Genomic DNA, 18,888 nt, shown 5'->3' with positions numbered 1-18,888 from the left:
TCCCTATATTGTGTGTCATATATAGATCTCAGAGAGCGCAGGTACGCCCTAGTCATCCGCTTCCTGGCCTTAATGGCATTTCATATGTTTTCTAGCAATGTCTGGAGTCCACCAATAAGTCGGTAGGTGTCCCGGTCTGCTAGATATCCATGGTACACACGCCTCTTCCAAACAACCTGCAAGGCGTATTTGTATCAGCAACCCGCCATATTTGCATCATGTATGCCACAAAAGTCGAGAACCTCAGCTAAAGTACTCGGGTCAAAATCCTTAACACTCCAGCCCAATGCGGACGAAACACCTCTGTTCTGGCCATTATCCGTAATCTTTACAGCCACCTCCGGCGTGGCAAACGTTAAGTCCACAATGGACCCCGACATGCCTCTCCTATAGGTATAAACATCTCCTTCATCAAGTGCTGCGACTGCACCATAACTAGTCTACCATGTGCGTTCGTTCTTGGTGAGCCCCAGGTCGTCATCCAAGCATTAAAGACACCGGCCATTGTGTAAGGAGGTCCCTAGAGATGTTTATTAGGATTTTCTTATATCTCTCTATCTGCCCTCTATCTACACTCTACCTACCGTTGCCCTCCCAAAACCATTGCCTCTATGAGCATGGTGCGTCGGCAGAGACGTGCCCGATCAGAGTGCCACCCCTATGAAACAATCCAGTCCGGACCCAGAAGAGGAACATATGGCTATGTCCGAATGCTATGTCCGCACCCATCCCCGATACATGAACAGTCAGCACATCCCGCGCCAACCTAGAATGGTTGATATTGAATTGTACTATTCTCATTATCGAGTCGAGGACTGCCCGGTCCTTTCCCGTCTGTCTGTCACTCTCCTTAATGAGGGCTTTGTTGGTTTTTTTTTTTTTACTAGGTAGTAAATGAACTACCTAGTAGAATGAAACAGAACTCATCAACTATAAAATATATTTCAGATGTAGCCTGTATTATTTTCATGTTTAATTATAACTTAAATTAAAAAAAATTAAAATTGATAAATTTTTCCCTCATATTACTTCTGAATCTATCTATCTATTCTTTGATCAGATGACTCTCTTATTTATTTCTTTTATAATTTGCCCAAAAATACTTTTTTAACAAATTCTTTATCAAAATCTTATCTAATCTAATCTTATCCTGTATCAGAATATCAGATAACTTGAAAATGAGGATGATTAATTCTTTGTTCAATGAAAAAGAAATAATTTTCCTTTAGCTGCCGTTGTAGTCTAAATCCAGTGACAGTAGTTTAAATACAAATTATTTTGCTGAAAATTGTATCAACAGATTGCAATCTTTTTCAGTCTATAAAAAAGTAATGATTTATCCTTCCTTCATTATTATGGGCATTGATTTATTCAAAACTAAAAGAACTTACCAGGTTACAAGAAAAATGCATTTGGATTGAAGTTGGGTAGTGAGACTTTGTTGACTGGAAAGCATATTTTTGTTCATACTTCCCAGCTTAAATGTGTGAAGACATATTTGGATTTTTAGCTAACAGTCTGACCTTACTGGAATAGAATTATTTTTTGGAGACTTTGATATCACTGATGTAAATTGGAAGATATAATCTTTTAATAAAAACATTCTATTTTATGAAAAAATCAAAGTTGAAACAAGTTTTTAGGTAACTTGTATTTGGTTCAGTTGAAGAATCATAATGTCCAAACGTTAAGTAAATCTGTTAAAACTGTTTAGTTTTACAATGAAGACTGATAACTTCATGAGAGCTGATGCTTCGTTTGATCCTGTGATATTTAGTGTAATACTCCAGAATGAGAAAATAGTACCAGTCAACTGGAATCAGTTTATGTTGCATTTGATTAAAATGAGACAACAGATGAATTATTAATCAATTGGTTATGGTAACAGAAAAATATCTATCTTCCATTGTCTGTTAGTAGGATAAAACATTTCCACAATGGTTTGACAATGATCTTATTAATTGTCTGAAAAATAGGTAAAATCTAATAGAAGTTTTAAGAACCATCTAAGAGTGAAGAATAAGCAAGTTCTCTGATTGTACAGGGGAAATGACAAGCTAAATTAAATCATGACAAAATAGAGCCAACAAACAGAAAATAATATCAGCTTAAGAACTGTTGACATTGCCAGAGATATGTTGAAATCACTAGAGTAATAAAGTTAATAATGATATCAACTGCTAAAAAGGATTAAGAAAAGTTACAAAAATTAAGAATTTTTAGTCTTTATTGCAAACTCATTGCAACCCTGAATGGAAGGGTTGAGAGGGTTTGGAAGCACGGATTGTTTGATGCACATCAAACATAGACCTTGTTTGATGCATAGTTTTGAAAAGAGAAATGAAAAGAAGTTGATACAGGTAGAGTAGATGCACTTCAAAGACAATGTCACAACTGAATGAAACTAAAAACTGGTTTAGAATTTAATTCAAAAAACTTAAATATGGCTTAAGGGGGAAACTGGAAGATTTCCATAAGAAACTCGAAATAATGGAATAGAAAATGTTTTCATCAATATATTTTAATTCATTATTTATTTACTTTGCTAAATTTTTATTCTTAATGCCTTGTTTACTACTTCAAATAACTAAATGTTAATATTTCACAGTTTTGTTAATGTCTTTTAGTGCTACATGTCTTAACCCCCACCGGGTTGGTCTAGTGGTGAACACGTCTTCCCAAATCAGCTGATTGGGAAGTCGAGAGATCCTGGTTCAAGTCCTAGTAAAGTCAGTTATTTTTACATGGATTTGAATACTAGATCATGGATACTCTATATCTCAGGAATGGTTGAACTGAGACTGTCAAAGACTAACTTCATTTACACTCATACATATCATTCTCATTCATCCTCTGAAGTATTATCTGAACGGTAATTACCGGAAGCTAAAGAAAAACGTGTTACATGTCTTGTAAACTTTTTGCCACATTGTGTTGTTTCCAAAAACACCTTGATAGTGAATGATGAGATTTAGTATGTAATAAATTATTATTCTAATATACATTTTTTTAAGTAATAAAGGGCACAGAAAGGAAAACAATTTCACGCTTGCTGTTTTTTGAAGCAAAGTTTAAAGATTTAAACATACAAGTTCATACAAAATTTAGAGATCTTATTTATCAGCTCAACCAAAAAAAAAAATAATAAATGAAAAATAGGTTTTCAAAATTGTCCTAATGCTTAAAATACACATACAGTAATAAACATTATCTAGATTTTATAAAATTCAAGTAATAAAAATGAAAATAATAAATCAAAAGTTATGTATAAATTTGGAAAATGTTTAAAAGATTCACAACAAAAAGAATTTCAAAGTGGAATTCAAAGAAATTAAGTTTAACTTGTACTTAAACCATCTTAATTCTCTTTTAACTTGATCATTCAATAACTTACTTTTATCATAATAATAAACAAAATCTGATAGTACAGGGTCTGGCATATAAACCTGACAATTTTATCAAACTGTGTTTCGTGTATGATTTATACAGCTGCTTGAAAATGTACCTCTAGCGCTGAGACGCAAATGTAACTCTAGTTATAATTCCAGCATAACTAGCATGCCTCCCCACTTCTCTTGTACCGTTTCCACTTATGTAAATCATTTCCCTGAGAAATGGATCAGTCGTGGAGGTCCACATTCCTGGCCACCAATAACAGCTGATCCTACCACCTTCAGATTTTTGCGTTTGGGGATGGATGAAAAATATTGTATTCAAAAATACATTCTCATGAGGTAATTACCTGTAATATGGATGTGGCTGCTCAAGTTAAGGACAGCCCTGAAGAATTAAAAAGAGCAACAAAAGCAGTAGCACAATAACTGAAACCAAGAAATTTGTTGAAAATGGCGGGCTCATTTTTGAACATTTATTATAAACTGGTACTTACAATGCACTTCGGTCTAGTGTTCAGTTTTAAAATAAAATTCTAATTTTTCTTTGTTTATTCAACTTTTCTTACACCATTTTGTTCAGAATTCAGAATTAAATTCTCTATAAGTCTTGTTTAAAAGTTTTATGAGTTTATTGCCTATTTAACAATGTACGCCAAACATAAAATAAACTGGGTTTTTTACCCCCAATTTATTGGTTTTCACCCCAAATTTCTCAAAAACTACTGCAGGTACAGTTTGACTTTATTTGATTTTCAAAAAAACCATAAGAGATCATTAATCTACTCCTTAATTTACGTACTAAAAAGTTCAGTATTAACTCATTTCACCAGGGTAGCTGAAATCCGAGCAATACCTTTCACTAGCCGTAACTCACAAATGAAGCAATTTAGGACATGTTTATATGAACTTTTCCCATTATTTTCACAATTAAAATGGGTTATGGAAGTCCTGAGAGAACTTTGTGATACATTCTATATATACTAAAACTAGGTAGGATAACATTCTTAATTTAGCACCTAAAACAGTTTTGTTTGCACATAGAAAAGCTTACTCATTAGAGAAATGTGACATGTTTTACAATTTTTTAAGCACAACTTATTTAATAGAGAATACATTTTAAACATTAAAATGAAAAAAGATTTCAATACTTAAACTTCTACTATTTTTTACAAAATTAATAATTTTTATTAATTCTTTACATTTATACACCTGATTTATAAATGTCTGTTTTATTTCAGCCTGGACAAAGAGTGTTAATCAACAAGAAAATAATGAGAAATACACAGTTCAGGGAGCAATACCAAAGATAAGAAAGAAAAGAGCAGCACCAAGGCCACCAAGCTCTATTCCAAGCCCGGTAAAAATAATTTGCTTAACCTACAGAATCATTCATCACACAACTACTCTTACTTCAAGGCTTAGATCACTAATAATTAAAAAATAATGTAGTGTTCACTAAAGCACTACTGTTAACATCAATACAGATTCTTTAGTTATTAACTATTAGTATCTTCTCACTTTGCACCTCTCAATATACCTTTTGGTTTTCAAATAAACATTTGTAACTATTTCAGTTCATTAATACCATCTGCATTACTCTCTTATTTTACATACACTTTTACTGAGATAATCTGTGTTTAATCTGTTTTCTTTTAATTGTTGTTAACGCGTGCGCAAGGGCAAACATGCAATATAAACTACCAAAACACAGCAATTATGTAAGTTAAACTTACCATATTAATATTCAATTTATATATATAATATATAATATATATAAGTACAACCTGAAAGAGTTTTATGGTAGTGGAATTCTGTAATTATGTTACAAACTATACTGATATAATATTTAAATTTCCAATCCGATGTAAAATTCTGGACAATATTCTGGCCTAATGTTATCAATTAAATTCAGGTACTTATGTCTATACATTATCTATTACAACAATACTATGTACATTATTAATAATTTTTTTTTTAAACAGTGAATATAAGTAGTACCATTGAATACCATTGATAAATGACTAACAGTAAGGATGAAAAATGACCATGATAAATATTAAAAATCTTGGCTGTGTGTGTTGTAAAGCAACAAATTTATCTGTAATTTTTTATATTAATTGCTGAACAATATTTATTAATAATACATGTTGCTTTACATAGAATAGTATTAAACCCAACCTTTGAATAGTACAGTAATAGGAGTGGACCCTATTCTTGTACAAATTTTGAAATATTGTACGTAGTATTCATAGCTTTTAAGAAAATACACTTAGTTCATTTTTTTCCTATGTAAAAAGAATATAAATTAAATATTCTATAAATATAGAATATTTATTCTAAATATTCTATATTTAGAATATTTAGAATAGTATTATACTACTATAGTATTATAGTATTATACTATGTAAAAAGAATATAAATTAAATATTCTATAAATATAGAATATTTATTCTAAATATTCTATATTTAGAATATTTAGAATAGTATTAAACCCAACCTTTGAATAGTACAGTAATAGGAGTGGACCCTATTCTTGTACAAATTTTGAAATATTGTACGTAGTATTCATAGCTTTTAAGAAAATACACTTAGTTCATTTTTTTCCTAAGGCTGAGTTTCATAACCAAACTTAGAATAGCATTATTGTATCCCTAAAATTACTTTATTCTTATCAACTGGAATGAACAGCAGTTGGTTATAATAAAAATTATAACCAATTGCATTTTAATGACTTCATAATTTAGGACTGATCAAGCTAGCCACCCATGATAAAAATTGCAGAATTTTTCAGTCTCATAATTTGCTTATAAATGGAAACCTACTCGTATATATCATTTAATTACATCAGTTTTCATTTTTAATATACATATTTAAGAATATTAACATAATTATAAAAAAAAAATCAAGGATCTGATTTTCAACAGAACACTGTTAGTGATCGTGCCTTCAAACTTCAAGGTAGTTGTGATGTAGTCAAATATATGATAATATAAAATACACTTGAAAATACTTGAAAATACACTTAGTTCATTTTTTTCCTATGTAAAAAGAATATAAATTAAATATTCTATAAATATAGAATATTTATTCTAAATATTCTATATTTAGAATATTTAGAATAGTATTATACTACTATAGTATTATAGTATTATACTATGTAAAAAGAATATAAATTAAATATTCTATAAATATAGAATATTTATTCTAAATATTCTATATTTAGAATATTTAGAATAGTATTAAACCCAACCTTTGAATAGTACAGTAATAGGAGTGGACCCTATTCTTGTACAAATTTTGAAATATTGTACGTAGTATTCATAGCTTTTAAGAAAATACACTTAGTTCATTTTTTTCCTAAGGCTGAGTTTCATAACCAAACTTAGAATAGCATTATTGTATCCCTAAAATTACTTTATTCTTATCAACTGGAATGAACAGCAGTTGGTTATAATAAAAATTATAACCAATTGCATTTTAATGACTTCATAATTTAGGACTGATCAAGCTAGCCACCCATGATAAAAATTGCAGAATTTTTCAGTCTCATAATTTGCTTATAAATGGAAACCTACTCGTATATATCATTTAATTACATCAGTTTTCATTTTTAATATACATATTTAAGAATATTAACATAATTATAAAAAAAAAATCAAGGATCTGATTTTCAACAGAACACTGTTAGTGATCGTGCCTTCAAACTTCAAGGTAGTTGTGATGTAGTCAAATATATGATGTCTTTGGTACTTCAGCAACACTGTTCTTATGTCCTTTATAGTGCGATGTCAGCAAGAGGTCAAATTGACAGAGATTGAATCAAAGGCTTTCAACATAAAATTTTGCTCAAAGCCTTCTTTCTATCCAGCCTTTGATATAGAATTTTTAGATAGACATATTTTGAAAAAATTAAGACACCACCCATAATTATAATATAAGAAATGGAACAAGTAGGTTTGTGGAGTGGTTGATAGGATTGCATTATTTCAGTGTGAGACATCTTATGTATAACTTAAGTTCAAGAAGTTATAGGGGTTGTTTCTACATGACTGTTTCAAGTGAACCCTCAAACTAGGGTTCACTCCACAAACCTACTTGTTCCATTTCTTATATTATAATTATGGGTGGTGTCTTAATTTTTTCAAAATATGTCTATATAAAATTAATTATTGCCTCCTAAATAAATAATGAAGGAATTACCTGCCATTAATTGTAAACTTTTAAAAGATTATCAATAATTATTTTGTTGTTAGTAGTCCAAATCTAATTGTTTTATTCTGAATCATAGAAACTTTTTCCACATTTTGTTCAGCGGTTGATCCCAAGTCTGTAATGAATACATGAGAGATTTTAGTTCATGACAAACTGTTCTCATTAATTTATCATATTAAACCTTGATATAAATTTTACAGCAAAAATATCTAAATTTTTTTGCAAATGTAATCTGTATGGTGATGTCAGGAGAGATAATAAATAATTCTACTTAAGAACTGCACTAGTGATGACTCTCTACAATATTATTACAACATTGTTATTGTTTTGTTTGATACAATTATTTCTATCTAAACAGTACAAACTTAGTTAGATTTTCCTTTTAATTTGCCGCTAAATAAAACTGAAAAAATAAAATGTTCAGTAACTGTAATTTATGATGATATAACTATATATATTAGCCTTATCAGTCTTGCATTATCTGCATCTGTATTCTTGGTATTTTTAATCATTTATATTAAAAAACACTTTTCCTATTGAACTTTGTGGTTCTTTTGTTAATACTTTGACAAATTAAGAATAGCAATTTCTTGCTGTTTTTGTCTCTTGTTTTATCTCCACTCATACCTTTATTTCTCCTACCTATAAGATATGATCTAAAGAGAAATTGGCCACACCTGTTTTAGCTTATTTTCTTATTTAAGTTTGGTAGAAGGGATTAAAAATTAAATTAGTCAAGGCTCAGTGCTTTGACAGCCTCTAGTGTCCCTTCATCTGCCGCTCACCGAACACATTTGAAAAATGTGTGCTTGGCGTAATCCAGTACACTGGGGCTGTAGAGGCAGTTGGGAGATGGTGCTTTCCTTATGCCATGGAGATAAGTGCAGAAGTATCTGTGACCCATTAAAAACTGGGTCACTTAGTACTCCACCTCTCCATGCCGCTGCTCTATCCACGGACCACAGGGTACGCCTTGCGGTCCATCGTCCTATGGTCTTGCGGTCCCGGATCTCTTGCCAGGCGAGCAACGTGCGAGTCCGTCCCTTCCCGACGATGGACTCCCGGTTTTCGCCTGCCGTTGCTTCCTGTAGACCGCCTGGCGCTCCCTTGCCGAAAGAGCAAAAGGGTATAAAGCCGGCGATCACCGAAACAGTAGGCTTGGAAACCATCCGATACGCGGTAGAGACTCCATTGCAGCAGTGCGTTGCACCTGCGCGAACCACTTTCGAATCTTAACGCCAGGGCCCACACTTCCGCCCTCTATAACAGAACGGAATGCACCGTGAACATCAGCTGGCCTTTGGTCCGCCGACATTCACCATGAGCTGGCTGAAAGCAGGTTAAAGCGGTCAGCGGCTCTACATATCTGCTCAGTAAAGCTGAGTTTCCGGTTAATCATCATACAGAGATACCTCACGGCCAGCTTGGTCTCAACAACCTCATTCCCGACCCATAAGGGAAGGAAGTATACGCTTCTTCATTAAAACCACGATCTCTGTGTTACCGAAGGCCAGGGATAGTCGTCCAGCCAGGCGCGCTGACCCCGTGCATCGCTCAGCTAAGCCTCAGTTGGACGCGTTCCACGTCGCGGTCTGCAACAAGAAGCGCAACGTCGTCAGCCTATCCAACCAAGGCCGACTCTCCCTGCATCTCCAGCCTCAGTAAGTTGTCGTAGACAGCATTTCAGAAGTTGGGGCCTAGGAACAACTCCTGCGCTGCCCCCGGCATGATTGTGGTTATACGTCTGCCTGCAGCAGTCTTGTAGATGAGACCGTGGTTTCTTAGGTATGCATACAACTCTTCTAGGCTCAACTCCGGTCTCTTCTCAACTCTGCATGGTAGAGCATATCGCTCTACCGTGCGGAGTTGAACGCGTTTTCACGTCCATCGTAACGTGAAAGCCACACGACACGAAAAATGATTGTGGTTCTATGCTCACCGCACTGCCCCAACAACCTCTTGAACTGCATCTAGGGTCGATCGATCCTGCCAGAAACCATACTGGTTGGGTGACAGGCCACCTGCCTGATTCATTGCCACAACCAGTCTCTCCCTTAACAGCTTTTCCAATAACTTCCCAGCTGTGTCAAGCATACACAATGGGAGGCAGGAGAATGGCGAACCAAGGTCTCCTTTGCCCTTAGGGGGATTACCTGCAGTACCAAAATCATTTTAAGTACATTGATGTGCATCCCCTCACAGCTCTTATTGCCCAAAAAAATGTAAATTTATTTATGCATAAGGAGGAAATCCTTTACTATAGAATTTGCATTTTTCTTAGCCTAATGAAATAATTCATTGAAAATAGCAAATATCTGTATTGCGATATTTGTTATTTGCCTCCTCCATATTATTGTGGTTTAATGATCATTAATCATGATTATTAAACTTTTTGATAGATCGCTAAAAGTAACACTGGATGCACCTAAACTGTACCTAACACATTGTAACATAAAATTTACATGCAGTTTCCATTAAAATGAAAAATGTAAAAGATAATCCTAAGCAATATTTTTGGTATTTATTAATGGCTATTGATTGCTGCAATTAATACCACTTATCAAGAAAAGTAAATAGATTAAGAGAATAAAATAATGATTATGTAAAATGTGAAAAAATAAGCTGAATATCAAGAAAACAAAAAAAAAAACCTTTCAAGTTCTTGAATAAGAAAAATCTATATACCAAGCAATGTTAATAAAAAAAAAAAAAAATGTTATTTAGAGTAACATTGTTTATAAGAATTATAAGTTTCACTTAAACATAATTTAATTTAATGTTGGCAAAAATGAAAGAAAATTCCATGATTTTTTCATCTTTATATTCTCAAGATGAAAGAAAAGGAAAATGGAATCCATGTGATTAAGATCCAATTACATCAGCCAGGTTAATATAAGAAAAAAAACTATTATAATTCTTTTACTCTAATAAATAGTACTGTAATGGGCTTTTTGAGTGAACCAAGCTGCTTTATGAATTTCTAACGCACCTAAATTAAATTTTTACACTGCATTAGTCTGTGTATACACATTGTGTTCTACTAGGTAAGGGCACTATTTCAGGAGGTGAAAATAAGAAAGTCATTTAAAAGTAGGTACAGAATTGTTTTGTTTTTGAGTTGAGGCTGCTAAAGTCTTCACCTTGATTTTTGCTCTGTAATTAATATAATGCAGTACTAAACTTTTGTAAAATTTACAATTACTGTGGTAAAAATTAGTATATTTTTATGTTATTTAACCCTGAAAGTTAAAAAAAAAATGGTTCCAGAATAGTATCAAATATATTTTTGGAATAAATCTCATAAAACATTCAGGACAAAAAAACTGTGTTTTTAAGTTTGTCAAAAAATAACTGTTAAATTCCCAATTGACAAAAAAAATTTTATAAAAACAAATCGCATTAACTGTAGGAATAAAAATTTATTTCTAAACACAGGAAGCGTAAGTACAACAGTAAAAAAACGTACAAAACATTAAAAATATGAAAAATATAGCTGCTACAAAGCAGATGATTCTGGTGACTGGACAATGGCAATTGGATGCATCAATGGGCGGTGAAACAAATTTAAATTTCAACTAACTTTTTTTGCACTTTCAACACTTTTTGATGCATACCTGTGGGGTAATTCCCTATCCAGCAATACCACATTTATGGGGGTTTGTATTGATTGCCACAGAACAGTCATTGTTCCTTACTGTATTATATATAGAGATTCCGCTATAAAAATTGAAATATTTCAATTTTAAGAATAATATTTCAATAATAAGATTAACTTATTTCCTAAGATCGTGTTTCTTGTTTCATCTCAAAATACCCACATGCTCCTTTATGAGAACAACAGTATTGAAAATTTAAATAATCAGTTTGTTTTATACATTAATTTTGATTTTATAAACCTCACTTTTCATCAAAACCCATAAGCATAACCCTAATGGACTGAGTATGAGTATGAATACCTTAGTGGCCAATTAACAGGTGCCCGATGACAATTAACAGGTGCCCGATGACCAAACAGTTTTCTAGCAAAATGTTAATTTATAAATTCTAGGAGTGTGGAAGACCTGTGTTGTATCGAAAATACACATCTATTCCTTTTGCCAGTAGCCATTTTCCAGTAGAGAAAAAATCATTATCTAAAAATAACTTTGACTTCTAACACAGGGCATTCATTTTATTAATTATTTTTCATATTACACCACACATTCACTGAAAATTTGTATCCATAGAACATGTGGATTCTCTGCTGAACACCAATAAGAATTTTGGGTGATACTATCATCAGTAAAAGTAGCTTCATTTGTAAACAGTAATAGTGAGAATATGCAGTGATATACGCTAATCCATTCAGAAAACTGCAGTTGCAAAGCACAATCTCTTGGCTAAGGTGCTTCACTTTCTGCACATGAAATGGATACAACCCATGTAAGCAAATTAGTTATTATGCATGACTAACTATGTATGTATGAATAACATAAGTAGTTACTATGTATGTCTTGTACAGAGATTAAGATGTATGGTTAATTGAAACCAAACATCAAAGAACATTGTATCCACAATCTAGTATTCAAATCTGCATAAAAGTAAGTAGTCTCAACTTTGAGCTGATTTTCGATAAGTTCACCATTAGACCAACCCAATGGATTTATGTCTATATATTTGGTATTAGTGAAGCATTATTGAAACAAATTGAATTTCACATAAAAATAATCTAACTCAAACAGCCAAGTGTCTACCAGAACATGATACTGTACAAACAAAAAATTGAACACACGGAAATTAAATTTACTTTGATTTAGTCAGTGATGCCAACCAATTGGTCAAATTAGTAAAATTTATCTAAAAATATCTTATAACATTTGTAAATAATAGTTATAATTAAGCTACATTCTGACCTATTTTAGTTTGACAGCTTTTATTTTTATATAAAGTTATCGACTTTTTTACAAAAATTTCATCAGAATTAAATTCTCTAAAAAAAATTGATAATTTAACAAATTTATTTCATGCCAAACCTAAAATTGACCTGAATATTTTTGAGTTACATTCTGTAATAGAACCACCTTCTGAATAATGTCCTTTGCAAAATTTCTGTTTGTATACATACTCACACATATGCGCACATGCGCACACACACAGTTTTAAATGGTTTTCCAATGGTGCAGCATGTGTTTTCTTGTGCTGTCACTGTTTACTATGACCTTGAGGCCACCAAGAAAAATAAGCTTGCCAGAGGCTTATTCCCAAAGTATATAACGTGAAAGGTTATATCCTTGCATCAATTAATTTCTACTTCTGCAATGATAGTGATTTTGTTAAATGAGAGTGAATAACTGGCTCAGAATTATGAAATCAGAATTCTTCTACAGGCTTAGGTTTTTTAACTACCATTCTTATTTTCAGGTAATATCATGCATGAACTCTATAAGCACAGCATTTTGTGAACATATGTTATTATATTATTTATCAACTAAATAGCTTTTGTTTATTTATTACAGTTTCTTAATTGTTGTTTGTCACATCGCTTTGTTAGACATTAGTCATCATGTTTATTATTTACACACTAATTAAAATGAACAAGAATGAGACTCGTTCTTCCAATTTTCAACTTGCTATAAACGTATCATCCACTCATTAAGTTATTTCTGTCATTATTATATTTGCTTATAAACTGTCGTGCAGACTAGAAAAATATTTTTATTTCTCATTCAAGTGCGAGTTCTCATGTGTATAACACTCAGTTTTGTAGCTGGCTTTTGTATTTGATGGTTGTTCAATAAAGTGAGTGTATGTTTATTAAATTAGTGTGTTTATAAAGTGTTTCTCATAAATCGTCCAAACAATTTCTGCTAAATCTGTGATGAGGTAACGTTGAAGTCTCAGAAAAGAAATATAACTCAATCAATAAAAAAGTTATATGAACTGTACTTAAATTAGGTGATCGGAACAAATCTTGGGCTCCTCATATTTGCTGTGCTTCTTGTGTAACGTTGTTGAATGGATTTCATCACATATCATTTGCAATTCCAATGGCTTTGAGAGAACCGAAGGGTCACACCACAGACTGTTATTTTTGTGTAACAAAGATATCTTGGATAACAGCTAAAACTAGACATGTTAAATACCCTGATATTTCCTCTGCCATGCAGCCAGTGTCACACAACCAAAAGCTTCCAATTCCAGTACCACCAGAAACATGAAACTGTATATGAAGATGAAAATGTCAAATCTTATGCTGAATTATCAGCGTTAGATGTACTGAACCTCGTTTTAATTCATCAGTCAGAATTAAATGATCTGGTTTGTGATCTAAATTTATTAAAAGACTGAAGACTATAGCCATCAAGACTGAAAAGATGGCATCTTTTACAACCGAACACTAAAATAAGTATTTTCCACGAGACAGTCAGAATTTGAACATTTCTTCTCTCAGTATGAAAATTTCATACACTGTAATGATGTAGACTCTTTACTGAAAATCTTGATGAATGGTGACTTTTTATTGACTGTTCAAAGCTAGTCTCAAAGCTGTTCAACTTCACATTGGAAATACATACCCATTAGCATATTAGCATATGCTGTTCACATGGAGTCATGTGAACAGCATATAAAGTGAGTGTATGTTTATTAAATTAGTGTGTTTATAAAGTGTTTGTCTTTAAACAATATCAGTTATTATAATGTATTAACAGTGCCTCGTAGTTGCATTAATCTTCCAAACAATTTCTGCTAAATCTGTGATGAGGTAACGTTGAAGTCTCAGAAAAGAAATATAACTCCACCGATAAAAAAGTTATATGAACTGTACTTTCTATGTAAATTAGGTGATCGGAACAAATCTTGGGCTCCTCATATTTGTTGTGCTTCTTGTGTAACATTGTTGAATGGTTGGCTCAATGGAGTGAGCAGGATACAGTATGAGAAATATTTATGGCACATTTGTAGATACCTGAAAGTAATAGTGCTTTTACTTGGACTATAACTTGGACACAATAAGTTGTTTTTACTTTTGCTGTTGCTTTTTGTGTGAGTGGGACAGCAGGGAGGGGAAAACCATTACATAAAAGAGCAATGACCAAAGAGAGAAGTAATGATTGTAGGAGAGAAGAATGTTGTTAGTCAGACATTAATAAGACCAGAAAAAGTTTATCTTCCACCACTACACACTAAGCTAGGTTTATTCAAAAATTTTATTAAAGCAATGGATCATAATAGTTCAGAATTTCAGTTTCTAAAAAAACAAATTCCCTAATATAAGCAACGGTAAAATAAAAAAGTATATTTGTTGGACCACAAATAAGAAAACTAATGAGTAATCCGGTATTTGAAGAATGTTTAAATGACTTGGAGGTTGCTGCATGGAAATCATTTCAAAATGTGATAAAACAACTTCCTTGGAAACTATAAGGCGAGTAACTTAAGGAGTGAACTTCAAAACTACAAAACTTGGGTGTAACATGACACTTCAAATCCATTTCTTACATTCACATTTGGATTCTTTCCCTAAAAACCTATGTGCTATCAATGAACTTGAAAAAATGCTTTCACCAGGAGATATCTACAATGGAAACATGATATCAGGGAAAATGGAACCCAAAATTTTAGCTGACTACTGTTGGAATTTAAGAGGGTCTACCTACAGCAGAAAATTTAAAAGAAAGAAATTTTAGGTCAGTACAACAAAATGCATGTAATGTTACTGTCATATTATGTTCACCGTACACTTTTTGTTTCAAAAGAAATTTCAATAAAAAAAAAACGAGCCCGATAAAACATTAACAAAATAAACATTACAGAACTTAACAAAATTCAACCTTTTCCTTCCTCCCTTTTCTCCTTTTCCCTTCATTTTTACCATATTCCATTTCACCAGTTCCCCTTCCAATTTTTGGCTCCATTTCTTTTCCCTTATTTCCATTTCCCCCTTTTCTTTCTTTCCTCCGTTTTCCTCTGCTTCCATTTTACCTTTCCGATTTTCCCCTTTCTTTCTTTTTCCCCGCGCATAAATCGGTCCAGTAGTTTTTAGTCTTCAGCGGACACACATATCGGAAACATTGAAATGGAATCGTAAAATATTTAGTATACCGTATGCTTTTACGTCCAACACATAGAGCGGTTTTTAAAAAAAAACGTCATAGGTGTGACATCTTGGTATACAAATAGTAGGTAAATAAAAACATGCGTGTATTCGAATGCAACGATGTCAAAATTTCAAAGCAATCGGAAAGAACTTTCGGAGATTTAAGATTTTAAACAAACATTTACATTTTATTTACATAGATCATTCTTTTATGTTATGTTATACTAGCAGACCTGGCAATGCTTCGCTATTGCTTGCTAGATTTGAGTATATATATTTTGAGTATATATATATATATATATATATATATATATATTGAATATATATATATATATATATATATATATATATTAAATGAACACTATAGAAATGATAGAACATTAAAAAAATGAACATTACGTAACTTCACAAAATTTAACCTTTCATTTTATCCCTTTTTAGCTATTCCCTTCTTCCATATTTTCCTTTTTTGAATTTTCCCTATTACCCTTTTTCCCCGCCTGTAAATCGGTCCAGTAGTTTTTTAGTCTATAGCAGACACACATACAAACATTGACTTTTACACTCTTTAATACTGAAGAAGAAAGTCTGTTTGTATATTTGTTTGTTTCGTAAATATCTCGACACCGAGGCCACCTCGGGTATAGTTTTGCAAAACTTTTTCTTTTTCTGTTATATTCAGAATAAACATTAGTGAATAAAGCCTAATCGGACTATGCAATTTTTTCAAATTTCTCTCGTGGGTTCATTTTTTGTGGAGGTATTTCTTTCCATGTATACAACGTATTTTGATTACACGCCAAATCGGACCATAAATACATTTTATCAAAATTATCTCGACCCCCAGCGCCACCTAGCGGGTCCAAACTAATTCAGAAACCTTCTCGAGCGTGCGCATAACTCACGGAAGTTTCATTGCAATCGGATGAATGGTATAGAAAAGCCTACGGGACAAACATTCATTTAGAGAGAGATTAATATATTTATGTTATTTGTATGGTAATATATATATTTTATAATGCGATTATATATAAAATTATTTTATTATTATTATTGTTTTTTAACATTATATCTTCATAATGTTAGGTTTTTCCAATAGGAAGTTGCTATTGCCATATTCTAAAATTCTCATTTAAATATATGCAACTACTGGCAAGACTGTGACATTAGGAATAGGGAAAGAAAACTGCAACATTATGAAAAGTACTGAACTACTTGCATTACAAACATTGTGCTCTGCAAACAACCTACTCAAATTCCAGCATGCTGCTAATTATGCCAAACAGTGATGTAATATTTATTTTTTTATTACAGTGATCTTAAATCAACTAAGATTATTATTAATAATGTGATTATTATTATTATTAATAATTATTAATATTATAATTACTAATGTGAGTATGAATTAGACAAATAACTTTTCAATAATTAATTGTAGACAAAAATATCACACTAATAAATGAATGTTATTTTTAAAATTTCACTTGTAAAAGAAAATTATAGATTCATTGTAAAAACAACAATCATTTTTTTTCTAAGGATTCTGATACATCAGTTGACATGGGAAGCTGGAATATGTCAGACTCTATCGATAGTGGAATACAGCAGTCACCTGTAGATGAAGAAGTGGACGTTATTGAACCTGAACTATCTATCTGTAATCAAACTAATAATTCTAATGAAGAAAAACAAGAAACCACCCATATTAGACCACTGATAGAACAACCAAACATTGCAACATTAGTATCAAACAATCTGACTTTGTAACCATTAATAAAATCATAATATAATATCATGTAACTAATATTGTTCCTTATGAGATGAGATTTAATTTACTTAACAAGATAATAATATATTGAAATACATACAGCAATTTGTGTACAGAAGAATTAACTGTATATAATTTTGTGGTAAAAATAAATATGAAAGCAATTCCCTATGCCATAATTTATTGATCCTATACAAATTATTTCTTTTTCAGGATGATAAAACAAGATTATTAGTGAAAGCTTTTTAAGAAATATATCGCTGAACTCTTCAATTCAGTACAATAAGAGATATCTACTAATTTAAAAAAAAAACTACATATTTTAGAGCAGAGATTCATGATATCTCTAGTTTTAATATTCAAAAATAATCAGCCTTTTAATTACCTATTTTATAATTGTAAATAATATTTTATAATTTTAAATACCTATTTTATAATGCATACAGGCATGTAAATCCACCTCCACATGTTAGTCATTCAGTTAAAACGATCCTTTTATTATTAAAGATTATTAAGTTATTCAAAGGCCAATTACTTCATGAACTAATAATTTCATTGACTGGGACATTTCAGTATAATCATAGTGCAATGTTTTAACCTAGTCCTCCCCTTCCATGTGATTAACACTGTTAATGACAGAAAACAAACTTCATCATATCAACAAGGAACAATCTCAGTATATTTTTTGATAAAAATTAATGGTATTTATTTAATATTAATCTGAAAAATATATGTTTAAATAGACATAATATAATAGTTTTACTTGCATGCATCTGACTTATAAATCTTTATAAATTAAGCATAATTACCGTCCCTGAAATCTTTTTTGCCAGAATTATAATTGAATTTATAACTGAATTTACCAGAATTATAATTAACAGAAAATCAAAAATAAGTAATCAAGTTCACATGAATAAGAAATTACAATAATAGTTAAGGTAAGGAACAAAGTTATAAACTGACACCTTTCATATCAGAGCAGTAAAAAAATTATTTTGTCAAACATTGTTTTATTTGCATATATAGAAATGATAGAAATATTTCTAAAATATAAAATATTTCCCATCCCCTCTGCAAAGGATTACATAAAATATTGTATTTTTTCTTGTTTAAGCCTCTGGGTATCACAGTCAGGCATTACTTCAGAGGATGAATGAGGATGATAAGTAAAGTGTAAGTGAAGTTTTGTATGGTATTGTACTGTGAAATGTTTTAAATGTGAGTATGCAAGTAGTATATTATATTGTGCAGTAGCTTGCTAATTTAGTAGGCACATTACCACGCTAAGCCCTACAAAATACAGGCAATACTCAGCCCTTCAAGTCACAACAGCATCATAAGGAACTGTAAAAGATAGTATACTGTAATGAAATAAATCCGTATACATTCTTTCTATTGTAAAACAAACTTAAAACATCATTAAGTTTCATATCAAC

At 31.6% G+C, this 18,888-nt stretch overlaps 1 protein-coding gene across 1 annotated transcript in view; it reads left to right on the top strand.

Annotated features, from left to right (window-relative positions):
* Positions 1 to 17,623, top strand: part of LOC142331995 (uncharacterized) — a 40,461-nt gene extending 22,838 nt beyond the window's left edge. Inside the window, exons 3-4 of the mRNA XM_075378050.1 lie at positions 4,634 to 4,752; positions 17,224 to 17,623. Of these exons, the coding sequence (XP_075234165.1) occupies positions 4,634 to 4,752; positions 17,224 to 17,451 (347 nt within the window). The 3' untranslated portion in view covers positions 17,452 to 17,623. The remainder of the gene's footprint in view (positions 1 to 4,633; positions 4,753 to 17,223) is intronic.
* The last annotated feature ends 1,265 nt before the right edge of the window (positions 17,624 to 18,888 follow it).

This window comes from Lycorma delicatula, chromosome 1 (assembly GCF_047948215.1).
Source record: "Lycorma delicatula isolate Av1 chromosome 1, ASM4794821v1, whole genome shotgun sequence".
NCBI lineage: Eukaryota > Metazoa > Arthropoda > Insecta > Hemiptera > Fulgoridae > Lycorma > Lycorma delicatula.
The sequence above is the reverse complement of the archived record's forward strand: the minus strand, read 5'-3'. Positions and strand labels throughout refer to the sequence as shown.